Genomic DNA, 23,310 nt, shown 5'->3' on the forward strand with positions numbered 1-23,310 from the left:
AACAAATGCCGAATGGACAACAGTTCAACAACATGATAAAACACAGAAAATAAAAATGAACAAAACAGACACTATTGCCACACGATTTGAAATCTACCCATTAGTCGAACACGACTGCGGTTCACTTCACCCAAAACCCAAAACAGAATACGACGATATTTACATAATATACGAATACGGATTCAATATGCATACAGGACAAAAAGTAACAAAGAAAAAAGAAAAATTTGAAGAAGAAAAATTTATACGTATCAAACCAAAACAAATAACATCACAACATACACGATATGAAGACGAGGAAAACAAACAATACTACAATGGTTTTGTAAACCAAAACACACACATAACCATGAAAATGGACCTTTACATGAGTATTATATACTCGAGAATAAGTCTACAAGCAATAGAATTTTACTCGAAAATTTGTGAACAAACTAGAAACATTCGACAATTAACATTGACACAAGTACAAAAGACCACACCACTCTTAGGATACATCCCTACTGGAGATAGATCAATCTTTGTTTAATAAGAAGGAGTAAATGTAATGAAAATGTATAAATGCGCGAAAAAATCGTCACCTTTATATGTACCACAAACCCAAGAATGTTATGACAAAATACCAATACTATATAAGAACAGAGTACAATATCTACATCAACTTACAAGAAAAACATACTTATGGGCAAAGAAATTCCCCTGTTCACATAGTAACTTCGATCAATTAATCTCAATAGATACTGAGAGGACAGCACGATATAGAGTAACACCCTATCCTGTAAAAGTAGAAACAATACTGAACACTATATCACCTGAAGAAATCCTACTTGATAACATGTTTAGTAAAGCAAGATTAAAATAAAGTGGTATATACAGTAAAGAACAACTAATTCAAGAGCGAAAACGAGATTTATTACACGAAATTGTGAGAGATCGTGAAAAACCATTACAAGAAGCAACATCAGCAAACGCACAAAAGCTACTAGAATTTGAACAATTAGGACTACTACAAACTTATAAAAACTACGAACAATCACAATCACTAAAATGATTAAGAGACCTGAACATAAATGGATACAACTTCCAAATCGACCAACCCAGTGTTAACTTGAGAGAAATACTTGACGGAGCATGCCCTAAAGAACAAATATTAAAAATCTTTGGTTGGCCATGGTACGTTTTAGAAAAAATGGCAATCATTTACGCAATGATAAGCATGATACTAATTATCACAAATTTAATTATAAAATTCTACAACGCTTTTGCAATGCATAAAGCAATGGGCAAACAAGCCAGTATAACAAAAATATTCCTTAGAGGAATACTCGGAATCTTTTCTCAAATATTAAAACAAATAGCAGCTCAAATACAAGAAGAAGAAGCGAATAGCCACGACAGCGATGAAAACTATACACACTATGGAGATCAGAAACCAAAAAAGAAACATACATTCCACAGACATAAGACATACAACAGGCTATACTGATAATGATAAACCGGCAGAAATTTATGTGGATACAAACTACAAACACTATAACACAACAATTCGTAGAACAGATAAAGGATTACAATTAACAACAACAAATTCACCTCCAAAGAAACAAAAACCACCATTACCAGAAAGAAAATATAAGCAAGAACAATTAAGAGTAGAGCCACTGGAAACAATATCAGAAAAAAAACTACAAACACTGCCACCACAACTCATTACTCCACCTCCTGCATATCAATGCTTGGGAAATAATATATCATTCCCAAATACACCCCTCAATCACAACACACCCCTTTCCCAGTGGGCTTAACAAAGAACAGCAACAAACTACATCATTTCAGACACACTCATACGAAAAACCACACAATATGAACCAGCCAACATCTTATGAAATACCTCAACCATCTAATAAATCTACAAATAAATAACATCTGATCCCAACAGTAAAACTACTGGATATACAAAATCCACCACTAATAGATTTTGACCAATTAAAAATAACAGCTAACAAAAGGCAAATCCGCAGCCATAGTTTAGACATACTAAAAAATGATGATCAACCACATACGAATGAACTAACATATTTTAAAAATCATTCGGCAGATACATAAGAGGTTTAACAACAACCACGTAGTACACGAACAAATAACATTATACAATTTATGTACAACACATTCCTTCAATGTTAATAAATTTTTCCTAACCCTCCTTTTATGACCCTTCTTCTCACTTTGTAATTTTCATTTTATTAACCAACAATCTCTTTCATCTTACTCATTTTATTAATACATGTAGTTTTCACATAGTTCATATAACAATGTACATGCATATTTCTTAACGACACACTAACCGTTGAATGATGATCAGCCAATATCTATTCATACTGATACAATATCTTCTTAGTAATGATAGTAACAGGAAAATTTTAATAGGAAATAGTAATAACGACTTCAAATAACAATCAAATAATAACAAATATAATAATCGTACCCTATGTAATAATCCAAAACATGTACTAAACAGTAACAATTTTAGCAGATGACTTCCAGAATGGACTACGAAAACGAATCACCTGACAACACAGACTTTTCACTAAGCTATGATTTGGAAGAAGGCGAGCTCAGCCCTGGCTCTGGACGATCAAGCCAAGGGAAAATCCGCGACAACGCATCTGATTGTAGTACACAAACGGATGAAAATTTTTTGATCAGCCGCAGGATCGAGTAACAACAATGCGAATAGAAGTGGAAAACGAAACATCTACACAACAGACGCAGACTAACCAACGTACACCACAAGAGATAGCGAATCACATTTCAGAACACATTGGTAAGAAGCGAAAGTCGGATACCCGGCAAAGACGGATCTAGATTCGTTTCATAACAGAACAAATGAAAAAAGTACAAACACTAATTTACTTAGTTACCAGAACAGTAGGCCGAGTAACAATACTACGAATGAAACATACGTCTCTCCTCCTTTGCCAACTTATCCACCACCAGTACGACCACCCCCACCTGATAATTACTTAACCGCAACTAACAAAATACAGAACAGTGCTCACCAAAGTTGGACAGCAACGAATCCACATCACATTAGACCGAACAACCTCCGGTTTCCATACGCAGTTACACCTAGGAGTAACAATAGGAAATCGTTCTTTCACCAATCGACCAAGGAACAAATCCCTACAACAACTGTAATGGAAACAATATGGTTCCAAGAGAAGGACCCGAGAACTCTTAACAATCCACACAACAGTAATTATAATCCTTTACTATCGTACCGTAACTGATCTGAAATGCCATTCGATTCAAGAGATTATAATTTTGTTATAACAACATTACATAACTTAAAAGATTGTGTCTCGGAATACTTCCCGCCTCTAATATCAGGAAATACTAACACTGTAAAACGTAGTACTAAGAATATGGGGAGAGATAAACTACATCAGTCAACATACCCCATCTTAAAACAATTCTATAGTCTAACAGAACGCTTCATGTATGATTACGACTACGAGTTTAAGGTACCAGTAAAATGTACCTTTGACTATCTTGTCGCCAAGGCATACCAAGACCTTTCGGCTTACAGTGTGTTCGAACATCAAATTTTCCAACTAAGTTTTAACTTCTTACATCCAACACCGAAGGATGTACAAAACAACAATTATCGGGTACACGAAACAAAATTGATACCCAACTTGATATACTATACGTTCGTACGTGATAATAACATTAACACTACTAAGAGTTACATACATATTAACGATCAATTAACCTCACCGTTTTTCTTAAACTACGGATATAAGCTAAAATGGGACTATACTATCGGGACTTTACGTAATTTTGACCCTATTAAGAATTATTACATCTTTCAACCTAAGGAAGCACCAGAACGACCACTAATTGTACCAATCGAAGCGCTTGAACCGTGTGAAGAATATCACACTTACCACTTAGAAGGCAGCGTAACGAATGGAGCCATTAGTAATAGGATACAATTCAATAACGAACGAAAAATAACGGAAATTGAAAAAGAAATAAGGAATACAGTTAAAGCGTCAATAACTGACGTAACAATTGACGAAATAACTAATCTTCACGCACATTTTTTGTCAAAAGATGTTCAATTTCTTAAGGAATACAAGCATTATAAGGACAGAACAAATCATCCCAAACAAACGGACACATTGTAAAAACACACACTGAGGACAAGTAACAATGTCGAAATTTAAACATTGTAGATTGAATAAATCTGAACAATTATCGTCCAACTATGAATCCCTCTCTGCATATGTGTTTTACCCTTTTTGCAGTAACAATCTGTACTTCAACTGTTTGAACATACTATTTGCTATATTTATAATCTATTTGTCTAAATGTCCATTATTTAAATTTGTACAATCCTCTACATTTGTACCATTCTCTACAATTGTACCCCAGTTTATATCCCTTATAACTATTGATAGTAATAGCAATTGGTTATAACACTTGGTGTGTAATAAACTTTAGATAGAACATAATTTTTTACTTTTTTAAAAACCTACCTATCCTAATCTTAGCTGATAGAACTATAAATGTACATATGCAAAGATTTTCCATAGTTCAATATATGCACTTTTGTAAATAAAGAAAAGACCAAAAATAACTTGTACTTTGTAGTATGACCAATAGGAATAGATACAAACAAGCGTAACAAACGTAATGTAAACAAAACAGTGTATAATAACACACTATAGGTTGTATGTAACAGACATGCACAATAAGTTCAACACATAACGTGTACATAGTTATTCAATAGGTTGAGTCATGACATGACAATTCTACCAATTTCAGCAGTACCATTATTCTGTAATACTAGCTTAATATCTTGTATTAAAAATAACAACATGTATGAAAAATATTTCATAACCAAATCTGATAAAAACTGAATAACAAAATATTAAAAGTTTCTAACAAACCGAAACATAGGTATATTCCTAATTCGAAAATTTCAAATCACAAAATTTTGACAATATAAAACATAACAATAACAATTAGAACACTATTTCTACACATGTAAATAAAAACATGAAACTATCGCATGTACAAACATGCCTCCTTCTATAGTAGCAACTAACAACAATACATCTATTAACAACTGATATGATATAATTCCCGAAGGAACTATAATTACCAAAGGAATTATTTGGAAGGTTGAATATCATTGTGTCGTATCAGGCGAATCCTTAAAAAATAGAACGCGTAGAAGGATAACTTACTAAATTTATCCATGATGAAATACCCGCTAATGGAAATAAGGCAATTGGACATTTTTTTGGACATACCCATTACAACCTATAAGCGACATCGGTAACCTTTACTAAATTTACAGACATGAAAAACGCGAACAATAACAGTGAACATTAATCGTAACAACTAACAAATCCAAGACCTGTAGAAATGTGACGAAACAGTTCGTGAGAATTAATTGCATCAGAGTAACTCCTGGTTTCGGAAGACATCAAAAGTAATAATACATGTTCATCTTCGGTAACATAATTCAACATGGCCAAAACAGTCACATGTCACTAACATTTCTCGTTATTGTCAACAAACTTTTCGTTGACAAACTGCGTAACTACTTTCAATTTTTCCACCTAAATCCATATAACCTTTCGACCAAATGATTTTAATTTTTCCTTCCAACCGGAAGGGATACTGCGTATAACAGAACATATCATAATGCCTAACATAATAATCTGATATAGAGACAAATTTTAAACATTAAACGACTAACACAAACAAATCAGGTAAATCAGGTAAGTCACCAGACATCAGGAGCGCCTCCAACATCAACACTGGGCCTACCCGAAAGGATCTTCACCCACTGGACGTGGTACTGGAATAGATACTTTTGTGGTTGTTGATGTTTTCTCCTTGCTCTTTGGGCAACTTGTGTCTGGGAACCCACCTACTGACGAACGAACTACAAAGCAACACATTCAAAAAATAAAGAAAATAATTCAGAGAGAATAAAGAGAAATTGACTTATTGCACTAATCAGAAGATTTTCAAAAAACTCAAAACCCCGGAAAGATGGAGGCAATGTTGACTTCCAACAAAAGACTTGAAGACTTTATTTACCTAAATAAAATAAAGACTGAAATACTCAACCCTGATTGGTTGAAAAAGGGAAAATACCTTTCCTTAAATGTTTATCTGTTTTCCCTTCATAACTGTTCAGTCGACCCCGTTAGTCGGTACTAGTCACAGACCTGATATAATAATAAAGTATATTTCTCTCTCTCTACTCCGCTCTTGTTTAGTATTGAGATATACGTTAGACTTTAGCATTGGGGCCCGTGCACTGTCTACTGAAGCTCAGATAGAAGAGTAACAGACTAGAGATCTAGAACTTTAGTTAGTCAGGTAAGTCTTAAGAGTATCCTATATTCTTGAGACAACCATAAGACAGTTCCAGAAGTAGCCTATAAAAAGGTAAACTCAGAACACGTCTTAGGACGGAAATGGTGCTGATAGCAATTTCAGCACACGAGAAGTCGTGAAAATAGACAAAATTTTGATTTTTTATGTTCACGCGAAAAGGACGTTTGGTGACCAGATTGTAGATCTTTAGGGGCTGAAAGATTTCTGCCCATATTTGAGGAGTTCGCTAAATCAGAGCTACAATCTAAACGAAGTTCAAGTTGTTAATGGACAAAACTCTTATGACATCCATCACCCAATAGAATTCAAGAAGTCAAACAATAAATTTGCACCATGTGCACGAAAATTGAAAATAGGATGGTCCTTAAGTGGTCCCCTACCAACGAAGCCAGCAACAACTCTTGCTACAACAGCAACCTCAGTACCAGAAGACAAGTTAGCAAACCAGTTGAGTAAGTGGTGGTTCATCGAATCCTACACCTCAAACTGTGAAGTCAGCAATCATTCGAAAACCGAACAGAGAGAAATCAAGACATTGGAGCAAACAATTTGCTTCACAGGTGAAAGATACGAAGTTGGACTTCAGTAGCGAGAAAATGAAATAGAATTACCTGATAACTTCTACTCTGCTATGGGACAACTCAAATCACTAGAACGACGATTACAAAAGAACGGTACGTTACAAAGGCGTTATCAGGAAAACATTGACACTTTCGTGAAAGCTGGTTATGTTCGCAAAATTGAACAGATACAAGTTTGAACTGAACGAAACCAGAGACAAGATTCAATGGTATTTGGCACATCATCCTGTAATCAACGTTCATAAACGCGAGAAAGCCAGAAGAGTATGCAACACAGCAGCGAAGTATCAAAGTGTGGCCCTAACAAACTACTATCTGGACCAGAACTGTTGAAGAGTCTGATGGGAAAAATTTTTCGCTTCCTAGAACACTATCAACGCTTTCGGCAGACATAGAGGCAATGCTTCTTTAAATTGCTTTCCCAAGCGATGACAACAGATGCTTTCAATTTCTGTGGCAAGAAGGTACAGAGCACATTATAGAAGTCTACGAGTAAACAACACATGTTTTGGGGCCAAAAGCTCGGCGACTTCTGCAAATTACACTTTGCATCAGGTGGCGATAGATAACGCGAAAGACGATGAATATCTTGTCAAAATTGTCCAGCGAAACTTCTACATCAACCACTTCCTCAAGTCAATCAGAACACCCCAAGAAGTGCTCAAAATCTACCAAATTGGATTCATTTTAGGTGGATTCAATCTACCAAGAGGAAAGGTGGATTCATTTTAACGAAATGGATAATGATTGACTAAGAAGTCAATTCACAGATCCCAGATGCAGACAAATCAACGAGAATTGTGAACACTTTCGAGGCCGAGCCAATATCGTCCTTAATCCGTGGATTGATTTGGAATGTTGACACAGGCAGTCTCATAGTCTGTTGTGGAACTGAGCAGGAAGTTGCAGCAAAAATAACTAAAAGAAGTGTCCAATCGTGTGTCTCAGCAGCGTTCAACACACTTGGTAGATGTTCAAACTTCACGATATGGATGCGGTTTCTACTCAAAAGCATAAGGACCGCAATGGGACAAGCATAGGACAAAGAGTTGTCAGCCGAACAGTAAAAACTAATCAGTGATTATTGCTCTGGGTTGAGAGAAATAAGGACGATGTCTATAAATTGACTCTACTTCGGAAACAGATGTACAAACTTGAGAGTCCAGATTTTCACAGACAAGTCAGAGAGGTCAATGTGCATCTTGGCATATCTACAAGACAATTTGAAACTTACCTAAATGATGGGCAAAAGCGATGTAGCACCCTTCAGACAGACGATAATCCCGAAGATAGAACTTCAAGCTGCAGTCTACGGAATTTGTCTGGGAAGGCAGATATTGAGAGGAAATGATGTGAAAATTAACAAAATCTACCATTGGACAGACTGATCTACAGTGTTGTAGTGCTTACAGTTAGCTTAAAAAAACAGCAAGTGTCTGATGAAAACAGGGCAGCAGATATTTTGGAAAACTTTTCCACGTATCAATGGAGACATGTCAAAATTATTGAAAACCCAGTAGATGTGGGCGCCAGAGGAATATCCATCGAAATCTTCAAGGATTCAGGCTAGTTAAACGTAACCGCATGGCTCCAGACAGATGAAAAAAGTGACCAAAACCGTGGCGCTAAATGAGTGAAGATGAAGCTCAGCGGGCTACCAGTTCTCTAGCCACAGAAACAAAACTAGACCAACTTTTCGACTGGAGACAATTAAGTACCTTCAACCGAATTAGAAACTTCATTGCCTACTTCATGGGAATAAAAAATAGAAGGGATCTCTCAATGCAGACGAGATCCACAAAAAGAACAATTTTTGTTTCAATTTGTTCAAAACGAATGCCTCCCGAATTTTTTGAAATCGATACTAAATAGCAAAGAAATTTCAAAAACATTGAACTTTGCCAAATTTTCACCAAGAAGATGGAATAATTAGAGTGAAAGATTGATTTAAGTTTTCGAATCTTGATTAGATCGCAAAATATCCAATACTATTGACAGCAGAACATCCAGTCGTACAACTTCTGTTGGAGATAGCGCATCGTGACAACCTACACGAAGTAACAGAGTACGCGAGAAACATGTTGCAACAAGAGCCAAGAGCACTGGATCATCGAATTAAGAAATTCGTTAAGGAAAATCAAGTGCAGATGTGTCAAATTTCTACAAAGGAACGCCAAACCAATCAATTCACCAATGGCAGATTTATCGCGAGAACGACCTGATGAACATGTTTTCTCATTCACCCATACCGGAGTCCATTACTCCGGACCCTTTGAAGTTAAGTTCCCACGACGTACCTTGAAGAAATGGCGCTGCCTCTCAACAAGAACAGTACCCATGGAAGTTGCACAATCATTGGATACCGAGTCATGTCTAGCTGCAGTGCCACGACGCATTGCAAGACGTGGCTAACAAAATACCATCATCAGTGACAACGAAACAAATTTCGCTGGAGCAGCCAACAAGCTGAGAGCTTTCATGAACGAGTGGGACAACGCTCAGATTGAGAGCGACTTAGCACAGAAAAAATGGTTTGGAAATTCAACCCGCATTGTTTGGAGCTCAACATTTGGCTAACAAAACACTATCATCAGTGACAACGAAACAAATTTCGCTGGAGCAGCCAATAAGCTGAGAGCATTCATGAACGAGTGGGACAACGCTCATTGAGAGCGACTTAGCACAGAAGAAATGGTTTGGAACCCGCACTGTTTGGAGCTCAACATTTGGGAAGAATCTGGGAGAAAGTGTTTCAAAATTGCAAGAAAGCCATGATCGCAATCTTGGATAACTGAAACCGCTCTGACGAGGTACTCAGCACCACAATGTGTCCTGTAGAGCAAACACTCGAAGCAAGAGAACTGACAGACAGCACTAAGTGAAGACCCTGAAGATTTGACGGCACTCAGATCAAATCAGTTTTTTCTAGGACGAGATAATGCGATGGCGAGAATTGACATGGAAGTATTGGTTCAAATGCACATAATTTGGCTTCTTAAATTCAAAATTTATTCTGGTACATTTTAATAACGAAATTTTGTCAACCCCAACAAGTAAAGTATAACAACGTATAGGAATGAAAGTATAAACTCCTTTTCAGGAATTGAAAGCATAATACCCGGAAATTTCAAAAACTCCGGAGTAAAGATTGTATGCAAAGATCGAAGACGTTCGTTTTTTAAATCAAATTAATTTGTAATTGACATTTCCTTCTCTGCAATTTCAACATAATCTAATGTGATTGTGGGAACTTTTTGTGTTGTGAAGAGTATTAGGCGAGCCCTCTTGTTTGTTAGGCTAATGGATCTTGGTGATAGTCGTGTATGTGTTTTAGATAGAAAGATGTCTAGTGCACGTCACAGGCGGAAAACTTCAAGCCGAGACAGATCGAAAAGTTTATCTAATAATAGAAAAACAGATCGTGATAAGTGCGAATACGATTCCATATCGGATGGTTACCGGTTGTACATAACAGAATACAGCTCATCCACGTCAGCTGACGATCTCAATTCGTTGTGTGTGAAATACGGAAAAATCAGGGAGAAAGTATTTATTTCAAAATCAAAAAAGTTTGCGTATGTTGTTTTCAAGTACGAAAGAGATGCTTTAAATGCATGTAAGTTTCTCGACAGGATCAAATTAAAGGGCGTTAGACTTAAATTTAGCTGTCGACAACCTTCAACAGAGGATGATAGAAGACCGCTGCCAGAGCCTTCTCGTTCCTTCAGACATAGCTTCGCGGAAACAAGGTCCTGTTATACATGCGGCAAATCGGGGCACATATCAAAAGATTGCCCTCCACAGCGGAATGGGCGAAATTTTTTCTACTCATCATCGAGATCACGTTCTCGTTCCAGAAGACGTAGTCGGTCAAGAGATTCTAAGTACGCAGGAAGGCGCTAAAACGCGTAGTATTATTTAAAACTTATTTGTTAGTGACTTTTTTGTATTTTTGCAGTTTACAGTTGCAATTATCAAAGATTTTTTTGAGTTGAACTATTCTGGAACTCTTTTTTCCCCGATAAAATGAAACGGTGGGTTTCATTTACATATGTACTCAAAGGTTTCTGATAGCGAGGCTCTTATTGATATCGTAGTTTTTAATTGATAATTAATTAACGAATTTTAATTGTATTAGGGTGCTGTGTTAGGGTATTAGGGATGAGTCATAGTGATCTATTCTTAATTGCTCTCAAACGAAGTTTGTAGCAGTAATATTAGTCCTGCTGGCCTTTTTACCGTTTTCTTCGTGCCACCAACTTTTCGTGTGATAGTTTTGCTTTCGTCTTCCCATTTGACTTCTCGTCCTCAAAAATAAAGATAAACAGGTAGAGACCACATGGAATTAGTTTCTCTTAGAGTCGTACGGCTCACTAGTCTGATATTTTGCGATTCACCTAAACTGTTTAAGAGACATACATTCATGGTGCAAAAGGGTGGCTCTTAATGTTTGAACCCCCTCACCATTTCACGCGTAACCCTGCACGCTAGCGCCAACCCGCGTAATCTGGTGAAACCAACCGATCGCCAGTCGTTTGCGAGAAATTCGCTCGACGTTAGACGGCTAGGTTTATAGAAAATACTTGAGTAGTTGTTTAACGGCTTGTATTGTTATACTGCACATCAAAACAAGTGTTTAGGATCAATATGCTGAAATAAAGTCAAACCGCGAAAAGAGAGAAAAACGCCTTATTTTTAGAGAGAAAAGGTGTGCGATTCAATGCCAGTAAACTTTTGTTAAGTTGCAGCTTTTTGAAAGCAACATTTAAAGTTTTAGTGGCTTTTCCTGGGAACTTTTTTTTTATCGAGAGAGAACAACACGGAGATTTTAATAATATTTGCACTGAGTACATCAAACTTTTTGATCCGGCAGAGAGAATGGAATTCTTTGAAACTTGAATTTTGCAGAAAAATTGATCTACAGTTAGGAAATACTGGTTTTCCTTCAGAAAATTTACGGAGTCATTGGACGTCATTTAAATGTTTTTTACTGACTACAGGAACGTTTATGATCATGTAGACCACGCAGTTCAACTGAAAACGTTGTTGGGAGTTGGGGGAAAACTGCTACATCTACTGAAGTTACGTAAATACTGGTTTTCCCTCTGAAAATTACCGAAGGCATTGAAGAACAGGATGTTGATTTTTTTTTCGCTGACTAATAGAAAGCTTTTGATATGGACCACAGAGTTCAACTGATAATTTTGCGTGAGTGGGCATGGGGCAAACTGTTATAACTACTGAAGTCCTCTTTTATCTGTCAGTTACTAATATATAGTAAAAAAATATGTAGCAGTTTTTCTGACAATTGGATTTTTTTTATTGAAACATGTAAATTACTCGAAATGCAGTGCAAATTGTTAAAACTACTGACGTAGTTGTTCTATCGATCACTAAGCGTAATAACAGGGTGCTAGGACAATAGATCGAAAGACAACAGATCGAAAGCGAAAATTGGGACAATAAATCGAAAATTAAATAGTTTAAGTTGCGTTTTGGCCAATCAGATTTGAGTGCTCATTTATTATACAGCATAAAACAAGTTCTGTTGTGATATTTTGTTCGGTTGTGATACATTCATATCAAGTCCCACAGGCCGCTAAGGCGTGGCCATAATGTAATTATATTGCAGCTCGCAGATAATGCTCAATTTCAACCAATAAGAAGAGATTGATTTTCGATCTATTGTCCCAACTTTTCTGTTTTCGATCTGTTGTCCTTTCGATCTATTGTCCGGTCACCTAATAACAGATAGCACTTTTCAGGATAATAGGACTCGTCATAATATAACACTAAGCGTAATAATAGATAGGACTTTTTATTAATCAACGAACGCGTAGTCATAGATCACTAAGTGCAATAATAGAAAGCACTTTTTAGGATACTCAGGAGGTTTCCCAGGGAAGCATTCTTTGACTTTTTTATTCTGTGTGATTTTTGTTCTAAGTTGGTCTCATGGTTAAATGTGATGCGTTTTAAAGAAGTGTGTATGTGAGCCAATTGGTAAAGGAGAGGTCGAAAGATCAGTTTGGACAGAACTACTAGTTATAGTGACCTTGTTCTTCTTTTCTAGTGATCTTAACTGGAACTTGTATATTGACAACGCATGTTCAAAAGTGATAGTGTATTATGGGTAAAATATTTTGCCAATATAAACGAGTCTAGAACTTTGCGAATAAATGTATGTCCGAACTAATGATTATGGTAGTCCCTGTTATGAATGTGGCTTTAGTTCATACGTCAAAATAGGGCTTTGAAATATGCAAAAGCTTACAGTGGGTGACGGATAACTGATAAGGGTCACTGTCTATTTTATCCATACTTTTTTTTATACATTGGCAAGTATAATTTAAGATCGTTACTGTAGAAGTATTTTCAAAATCCTGTCCTAGCGGGAATTTCTTGTCGCAAAATGTTCCAGATACAAAGGACAGCAGGAAACCTTGAGGAGAACTTTGTCTTTCAAACTTGCTGCTTGTGGGTATTTCTGAGTGTCAATCTATGTTGTACAATGGGACTGAATCACAGGTTGTTCATCCGCTTTTTCATTACCAACTTCGACACGTACGGCGATGGAAATCGGTGAACGCGGATATTGGCATGCGATTGGGCAAAGTACTGTAGAAGCGAGCATTCAATTTAGAACCGAAATTTTGTAATATTAGACCCAATTTTGAGCAATTTTTTGTACTCTGTCATATGAGACATTTTTCAGCATTGTTAGCATTATTTTTTTCTTAGCCTAAGTTGTTTCATTTGCAGTGGATTGGATTACCTTTAGCTTTGATTATCAAGTTAAAGTTGTTTCTTTTGAGGAAAATTGATTAAATTAAATCAAGACACATCTGGTCTAGACTATCTAATTTCTTTGTGATGCAGTGACTGGTCTAGTCCACTGTACAATTTTCTGGCTTTCCATAGAACGTGTTTAAAACGCAAGTGATAGTCGAAGCTCATTTTCGCATGTCATTTGTCACGGCCGTTCCCATCTCCCACACCGGGTTCAGCAATGACGACATCTTTTTAGATTTGAATACAATTTTGGATGACGGTTATATTGGTATGGTTCCGCTTTGTCTTTAATTCTGTGAACGCATAGTAAAAGACATTAGTTGTTTCTACATGCGCAGCAGTGGTTAAAGCATAAAATTGAATTAAAACATCATGAGCAGTATTTATTTGGAAATGGTAGAACACCGTTTACGTCCTTTGCCACCTTCTTCCCAATAAGCAATCCCAATCCGCTGTGAGAAGAAAAATTTTTGATGATTGCGTAGTTTAAACAAATTTAATCTGGGTTTTGATCAACATCCAAAAAAATTAAATCAATCCTTCGAGGCCGATTTTTTCTCCGGTCAAGGTTTCATTTTTTGTTTATGCATCTTAGAGAACAAAGAAAAGGTCATTTTGTAGCTCTTAAAGCTACTTCTGATTTTAATTTTATAACTTTGACTAAATTATTTGTGTGCTTTCTTTTTCTTCCTTAGTTCTCTCTTCTTTATTGTTCTTATTTTGGAAAGTTACCTTTTTGCTTTTTAAGGGTGTTCTAAAATAGCTAAAATGGAAAGCACTTACTAAATTTTTTGAACCCCAAGTAAAAGCAAAGCAATATTTTTAAAAAAAAATTATAAATCACATTTTTCTCAACTTTTGAGTTAACGTTTTAACAAAACAGAAGCTCCAGTTTTTTAGTCGTTTAAAACTAATTTGACTCAGCTGAAACGGTACCTAAAATTGGAAAACGAAAGACTTGACATACAAAACATCAGAAAACAGAATTAACTGAGAAAGTAAAGAAGACCAAGAAATTTGGTCTAGTTCATATTTTGTTGAGTTTTAAACAACCGAAGAATTACTAAGTTTATAGCTTCTAAATTTACATCAGTTCAGTGGAAGAAAATTTATAGGAGCGGAAAAAATCTTTTTTTTTCAAATTTGTGTGAGCACTGACATCGGGAACCACTTACTTCTAATGTAAAAACTAATTCGCCACGAAGATCTGAGTGAATATGAGATACATCAGACAAGAAATGAGAAAAACATTTCTTGAGGGCGGTGAAATGTATTGCCAAGCTTTTAAACTCTAATATTCTGTTATTTTTCCTAGTACAAGTGACTTAAAATTTTAAGCTCTCAAGTAAGGCAGCAGTTTCAGTCAATGGAGATAGTACAAGACGCATCAATAGTTTTTCACCTTCCATGAATAAAACAGCAAAGTTCTGTTTATTGATGAGTAATTAAATAAATTTGTCTAAATTTGCTAAATAATGCAACTTATTTCCCACAGCAATTCCTCTAATGGAGATAAAACAGAAGAATGAATTGAGGCAGATTTCAATAATCAAAACAATGGAATCAACTAACAAAAATATGCATGCAAAATAGCTATATCTTAATAATACTACTAATAAAAATAATAATAAACATAAAGTTGAGCACGTGCTTATGAAATTGAGTTGCTGACTCGGAACTTGAAAATTGAACCTTCTTATTGAAGAAAACTTACACACATTTGCTACTATCTTTTTTTGAGGAGTTCAGTTTATTTGGATCTACGGGGGCTAGCCGAAGTGCTTAATATCAGTTGTCCGCTGAGATCGTATCTGTTCTTTGTTCAATTTTCCGGGGTGGTCTAACTGTGAAAGCAGCTCAGTCTGTCTCCCCCCCCCCAAAATTCCTGGGAAGGTTTGCCTGTGAAAACAATCGAAACCCATTCAACAATGCCCATGAACAAGTCAGAAATGGGAAAACAGAAAGGTACCAAAACAAGTAACAACGCCTCTGATAATTTTCCTTGCGGCTCCCGCAAATAAAATTGTGAAAATTACTGCATTAACTGCTTAAAATGCAATTTATGGTTTCACATTGAATGTACAGATTTGTAACATGAGAATTTCGTGGCGTCGGACAAGATAAGTGGTTCTTTTTGGGACTGCGTGGCCATTAGGGTAAACGTCATAGGTCACCAAAACAACGAAGTAGAAAATTGGCAGAGTAATTTTCAACCGAGCGTTGCTGGCATAAGAGATGACTTGCAAAAAGAGATTACTGAATTTAAAAGTGGAATGCTTAACAACAGAAATTAAATTGACGCTTGAAATTTCACGATACGAGAATGAACCTCAAAGGATAACTGAGGCAATACAGATCTAACTAGTCAATCAGTGGGAAAATAAAATCATGGTTTTTGGAGTACCAGAGAAAACAAGTGATACAATGGTAACCGTATTGGACAGAGTCAGTCATGACAAAAAAGTCAGTTAAAGAATTTGCTCGAAAAGACGGAATACAGACATTAAATATTGAAGATATTTTTTTCTGGGTAAATTAAGCTCAACCAAAACTCGTCCCCGACCGCTTTCAAACACTTAGAATTGCAGAATCATGATGATATCAAAATTGAAGGCCGACAATATTTTTATCAAAGTTTTGATCGAAAATTGAGTGGGAAAAAGAAAAACAAGCTCTAGAGCATCGATTTAAAGTTGCTCAAATCATGAATCTCAACCGTTCAGACATTAAAATTAGATCAGCTAGGCTGTTTTTCAGGAACGAATAGATTGATACTAGCTTATCTATAGAAGAAAACAGTCGCTTGGCAACGAACTCTCCAGGTTTCAGTTTACTACAATCAGGTAACATTTTGCGTGTACTATCCTTGAATTGTCGTTCATTATTAAGTATGGATAGACGTGTAATGTTGAATATCCTCCTGAAAACTATTAATACCGATATTGTTTGCCTCACAGAAACTTGATTAAATCCAATTATTGAAAACCAGGAAGTCTTAATTAGTCAATCTTATTCAATCCAGTTGCAATCAGATAGAAAAGTTGGACCGCATGGGGGCGTCCCAATACCAAATAGAAACACATTATCATTCAAAATGGAAGTATTGCGAATAAATTCAGATCTCATTTGTTGTTGCTTATACATCTTCAAGGAGGTTACAATCGTTATTGTCACCCTATATAATCCCCTAGCTGACAGCAAATATAGACACAGTGCAGATTTGTTATGCAAAACTATTCAGGAGATTGTCAGAGATGTCCGAAATTGACTCCCCTTTCTGTTTGAATTGTGACATTAACTTCACTCACACAGATTGGCTTACTTCAAGTGCTAATTGTTCATACGAACAGTCAGCTTTGAACGAATTCAAAAAATTGAATATATCATCACTGCAATCTCATGCCAGCTCGCTCAATTGACATCTTTCTTCGTAACAATGCTAATTTGTGTAGCGAAATATAAAAGAAATTGTTCTCAGATCACAAGTATTTGTTAGCTGAAATTTCGATTGAAAATGCTGAGCAAGAAGTCATGTCAATAATGAAAGGTTTAAATACTGGCAAAGCTAATTTGGACGAATTTACGATCAATTTTAATTTTCCAATGTCTTCATTTAACTCAATTGATAATATTTTCGATTCCTTTTACCGTAAATTAGAGCTAGCGTCTTCATTGCAATTCCTCTGAAAACTTCTAGAAGAACCAATGCGCCTTTTTACATGTCCTCTATTAGTACCCATTTAGAAAATAAACTCAGAACAGCTTTAAAAAATATACGAAACGCAGGGAAAATTTCACGACTCAGGGAACAATTATCCATTTCTCTAAATGTGACAAGAAAAATTGCGTTGAAAAAAGCAAGGTCTGGTCGACAAACGATGCATTTAAATTAATGAGACAAATACAAAACAGCCAGCTCTGCCTGAAGATGGTGTACATAGCATTGCAGAATGCTTTTGGGTGCAAGAGCATTGCAGAATGCTTTAACAATTATTTTGCTTCTGTTTTTGTGCTAGACGGTTTTGAAGTTGTTATTCGATTCTCGTCATATTTCTTGATAACATTCATTTGAGAAAAGGGGCTCTAAGCGAGGAAATCAAATACATACGTAGTGGTGCTAACTCTTTTGATGGAATCAGCCCAAATTTTCTGAAGTCTGCTTCACCGTATATTTCGAATCAACTTTTGTTTATTTTCGTTTGCTGTGTTAGCAAATGTGAGTTTCCCAGTTTGCGGAAAGTTGCATGTACGATCCCATTTCAAAAGCGGTAGCAAGTTAGATATCAAGAACTACCGACTAATTGCCATGCTTAGCTCCTTGTCACTACGATTTGAGCGTATGGTGTATAAACATTTCTCGATCGTTCTGCAACAAAAGCTTTGCGTAGAGCAACATGGTTTTAGGGAAACTCTTTCAACCATCACTCAATTGCTTTTCTACTGCAACAGGTTGTATGAGTTACTTGAAGCAAACGAAATGCCGATGACAGTGTATCTAGACAAAACAAAGGTCTTCGATACCATCAATTTTAAAACTATACTTTTAAAATTTGATAATGCCGAACGGGATTTGATAGTGTTTTCTTGGTTTTTTGCGTCATGTTTATTTGATCGACAGTTGATAGTTGTAATATCTTGCGGAAAATTGGACTTTCGACCAATCACCAGCGGTGGGCCTCAAGGGTCATTTTTTACATTGTTTCTTGTTTCTGTTTTTATGAATGAGCAACCCGAAATAATTGTCAATGAGTGCTATTTATACGCGGATGACACAAAAATCATCAGCGCTAAGGACAATAAAATGCAGCTGGAAAAAGATATTGAAAATCCTATTGTTTGGAGCAAAGAAAATCGGTTAAAATTCAATTTCGACAAATTTAAAAACGTGCAATTTTCCTTGCGTAACAGTCAAAACAAGCAAATTTTGCGTCTTCCCACCAATGAAACCATCTCACAGTAAAGGCACTTCAAAAACCGGGGCATATATTTTTCAGAAAATTTATCATGGGGTTATCATCTAAGTATTGTTCTACTAGAAGCCAATCAGAAGCTGGCTTATCTAAAGATATCAATTCCAAGCGAAACAAAAATGTCAGTAAAATGCAATCTAGTCAAAACTTACCTAATATCGGTCTTGTTTTATGAATCAAATGTTTGGTATGCCATTAAAACTATCGCCATGCAAATGGAAAGGCTTCAGAGAGAAAGTTTAAAATGGATTCAATCAAACAGTCATTTTACTGATAAAGAGTACAATGATTGTCTTTGATCAGTAAATTTACTTCTGATCACATCAACTTGTCTTTTTGAATCTCTTGGTTTTAAACAAAATGTTGGCAAGAAATCTTCACTTCAGGCAGATCAAGTTTGGCAAATAAGAAATGGACATCCCAAAACACGATCTAACGAGAAAATTTTTTTTATACTCAAACGAATGTAATCGCCAGCGTTGCCGATGTATTTTTTTCTACCGAGTTACAAAATACGATTGTATTTTGTGATTGTCCCAACTATAACACATTCAAGTCCTCCCAACTTCAAAAGAGAAGTCGAAGAATATCTAATTGATTTAGCTAAGAAGAGTTTTAGTTACAAATCATACCCATATGGATGGACAGTGTTTGAGGGAAATCAAATTCAAGCCCCGTTAGGGACTTACTAAGCTTGGGGAAACCAAGTTTGGTAAATTAATTATAACCTAAAAATCATGTCTTTCAGTTAGTTAAGGGCTTCTGTTCTTTTGTCTTAGTTCCTAATTGAGGTCAATTTTTGTGTTTTTCTTATTGATCCCGAAATTCTCTGCAATTCACAATCTACTGTGCTTCCCATCAGGATGGGACAGAATGGATTAGAATGGACAAGTTTTTCACGAAATGAAATGAATTCGGTGGTGTATTTTTTTAAACAGAAAACGTTCCTATTTTACAGAATTTAGACTGCTTGAAGCTAAAACGTAAATTCTTTTTAAATGTTTAATTTTATCTCCTGGTTTCTTTCAATTCGAAAACTAACAATTAAGGCCTTTTCAACGGTTTGCATGTATCTGTGGGTAAGTTTTTTTGCATCCAGTTTGTTTGAGAAAATTGTCGTTTGCTTAGATAATTTAAGTTCTGGTTTTCCACCTCTTCTCGGCACAAAGGTGGGCTGATCAGCTCAGTGGTTGGTTTATAGCACAGTCCACCACTTCCATCCAATAAAAATATGAAACGTCCGATATAGCGAATACCTTTCAGCTCCAACCAAGTTTTTCGGCTTTTAACTTACATAATGTCCTCTGCTCTAGCCGAGCATAAACAAGACAATCTTTTCTTCCGCTCCAACCAGGCATTAAAAATACAATTGATCTTATAAAAGATACTTAGTAGCTTAAAAAGGAGCTCTCTATTACCTGTACCATAATTTGTGTATTTTGATAGCATTTCGGAAATCAGATGCTAACTCTCTGATGTACTTGGCATTTGGGTGTACTCTGTCAGCAGAAATATGTCTGATTCTGAATTTCTTGTGTTCCGCGAATGGAATCCTGTGATCCCGTGCCACATCACGGTAGCAGTCATTTAATTTTCTGATAACTACTGACTTATTTTCTGATAACTAACTCAAATTGTTTGTGGACAGTGGAACGAGTTTTTCCTCACAGAACAACGAAAAAGTTTTCTCAAATTTGAGACGTGTTGGAATGTTCTGTGCTACACACAGTCTCATACGAGCTGTCTTGTTATGCTGCAGGACTGCTGTATGCTTTCTATCTTATGCTTTGAATCATTGCGCGTTCGTTTGTTTTGCCGAGTACATTTATTCACTTTTTTGCTATAATACTTAAAATTCACCACTGCAAATTGAAATTCAATTTAAAGCGAATTATGAGCGTACTTTGAGGCCGAAGCTTTGAAAAGAGTGTTCCTGCCTGCTATCCATCAGGTTGGGATCCTCTAGAGGACTTGCGAGACATTTTTATGATTGGAAAGACAATTAGAAAATTCGCCGTTAGCAAGAAACAAATGGGTAGGTGATAGTTGGGTTTGAGCACGCGGCTATGAAAGTCATATACTGCCTTAGAAATACGAGTAATGTTTGTTTTCTAGTTCTATGAGAGAACGCGAGAATGAGCACCCCTGAAAAGAAGATATTCTCACCAGCATTCAAACGAGCGTTGACTCCCGGAAAATCTCCCAAGAGATTTCTCTATTCTCCTAGTTGGAAAACTCGACGTTTCAAGGTCAAAAATCCCAAAATAAAAACAAATGTTTTGATACAATCTCAATCAGCCCAATTTGAAAAACGGAGAGAAGCTGAAAAGGAAAATGAGTGTTTGTCCGCAAGCAGTCAACCACAGCCATCGGCAGGCTTTAGCAAAGTTTCTGTTAAACGGAAAAATCCGTTCAGTTGCTTTGCTGTTAGCAAGCGGAGGCATTTTGATGAAACCTATCAACCTGTGTCTGTGCATGTTGAAAGTGGAGTACCTGATGAAGAATCCGTTCAGACGGAGTGCAATGTTGGGTCCACATCTCCCAGTTTGTTTGATGACGAGTCTCCAAAGCCAAAACGGCTATCAACTTCATTGAGTGAAAGTGCAGAACATTTGAATGTTTCAACTCCTACCTTTCTTAGCCAGCAATTTTCTTCCTCAACTGCAGCAATCAACAGTGCCAATAGTACCCCCGCAGTTACAACTTCATTCACAGTTCTGCCTCGACATTTGAGTTTGAGGAGCAAAGTAAAGATTATTTGCGAGAAACCCCTGTTGCATTTGAAGAACACGAAGCATGTGTTCGAACCATGTATGGATCTGGCATTGAGTTTGGACGAGAGGGATTTGTCAGATAACTGTGGGTACTGGATGCACCCTTTTATTCCATGGCTGAAGCTGTTTCCCCGTTACACGTCAAATACACAAAGCACTTCCTCAAATACACAAAGTACGTCCTTTCTCTCTCAACAAATCAAAAGTGACATTTGTTCAGCCTGGAATGTAAGCTTCCAAAGTGCGTACGATTTACTGCGTAACGGTAACCTTGAGATGTTTTATTTATGTTCGTCTAACATGACAATGTGTTTTGAAAGCAAAGCAAACTTGGGTTCAAGGAACAGGGTTATCAACGTGCATATCGTCCCTACAAGTAACGGATTCAGGGACACTTTGGTCAAGCAGAATATCAAGTTCTCCAGACCATACCTGGACAGCGTGTTTACCACTCAGCTTTCAAAGTGCACAACTTCAAACGCAAATATAAGTCGACAGAATGAGGGAGAGGGTTTAGATATTGGAAATAATTTGGATTGTTCACGTGACGACAGTGACGACTTCCTGCAGGACCAAGCCTCTTGTCAAGATTGGTTGCACAATCTTGGGGCGGAGAGAGTTCAAGTCTCGTCTCAGAAGTCAACACAATCATTTGAGAATGAACACAAGTATGACTATACAAAACAATCATCTATTGTCATTCATTCTGAATCTGTTCACCAGTTTTTCAACTTTCTCCTCAATTTCAAATCGCTCATTCCTTCTAGTGGGTCATTGGCAGGACTGCCCCCGACTATATTGAGTACAAAACCCTTTTCAGGGGCAACTCTGCAACAGCTAAGCTTGAAAGTGAGGAGCTACAAGAAAACCTGTTCAAAGATTGACGATGTTGCCTCTCATCGAAACAATGAGCACTCTTTTGAAATTTACAACGGACCAATATTACCTGGAGTTTTCAATACACTAATGTACAAAATTCAACATTTGATGGGATCTGAAACCAAATTTGAGTCCTACTCGAGTTTTGCGGAGAACTCAGATGCTTTTGATAAGAATCACAACGTCTCTTCTTGCATTGAACATTCGAATGGAAGCTTTCACATATTTGCAGATAACTGAAACAAAACTTACACATTCTTGGCACTGTTTTGTCTCATGTTTGTTTGTTTTGGCTCTTTTTTGCCGTGAGCTATAAATTTTTTGAAATGCAAACTATTTGTTTTTGAATTAGATATAATTAAATTTTATCTAGCAATTTTTCAATGAGATAAGCTAAGAGGACCCGGCTCTTTCAGAGTTTTCCATATATAAAGCTGTATTAATTAATGAGCTCTGGCTTTGGGCATGGCCGCTGTTTTCTAAATGACGACAGCAACATGAAGTAGGGCACTAAAGACATCTGCCTCTCAGAACCAATAACTTCAAAACCTGAAAATTTTGTTCCCTGCATTATCAAAATCTCATTATGCATTAATAGCTGCTTCGCGTTAGATAGAAGCAATTGACTTTGCCTGAGAATTGATTGCGTCAAAGAATTTTTATTTGGACCGGAAACAGCAGTTAACTACTTTCGCTAATGCAACAAAAATTCATCTCAAAGTCGTTGGGGCGCTTTGTTTTTTAATAGCCACGAAGCGATAGCTGAGATTATTATTGGCTTTCCTCTTGGTTTTTTACAATTCAAAGAGTTTGAATTGTATTGGGGCGTTGTCTTTTTTAAAGCTCTGTTCACACATTTTGAAGTCAAATTGGAGTAGTGATTTTGGTCAC

At 36.5% G+C, this 23,310-nt stretch overlaps 2 protein-coding genes across 2 annotated transcripts in view; both read left to right on the plus strand.

The window, feature by feature from the left end:
* Window positions 1-23,310, plus strand: part of LOC142358604 (protein FAM76A-like) — a 606,005-nt gene that overhangs the window by 140,099 nt on the left and 442,596 nt on the right. The gene's annotated exons all lie outside the window — the stretch shown is intronic.
* On the plus strand, window positions 20,545-22,795 carry LOC142335234 (protein downstream neighbor of son homolog). Its single transcript, XM_075383634.1, has one exon. The coding sequence runs from the start codon at window positions 20,902-20,904 to the stop codon at window positions 22,657-22,659; it is 1,758 nt and encodes a 585-aa protein (XP_075239749.1). The 5' UTR covers window positions 20,545-20,901; the 3' UTR covers window positions 22,660-22,795.

Source organism: Convolutriloba macropyga, chromosome 2 (assembly GCF_964194025.1).
Source record: "Convolutriloba macropyga chromosome 2, txConMacr16.3, whole genome shotgun sequence".
NCBI classification, from domain to species: Eukaryota; Metazoa; Xenacoelomorpha; order Acoela; family Convolutidae; genus Convolutriloba; species Convolutriloba macropyga.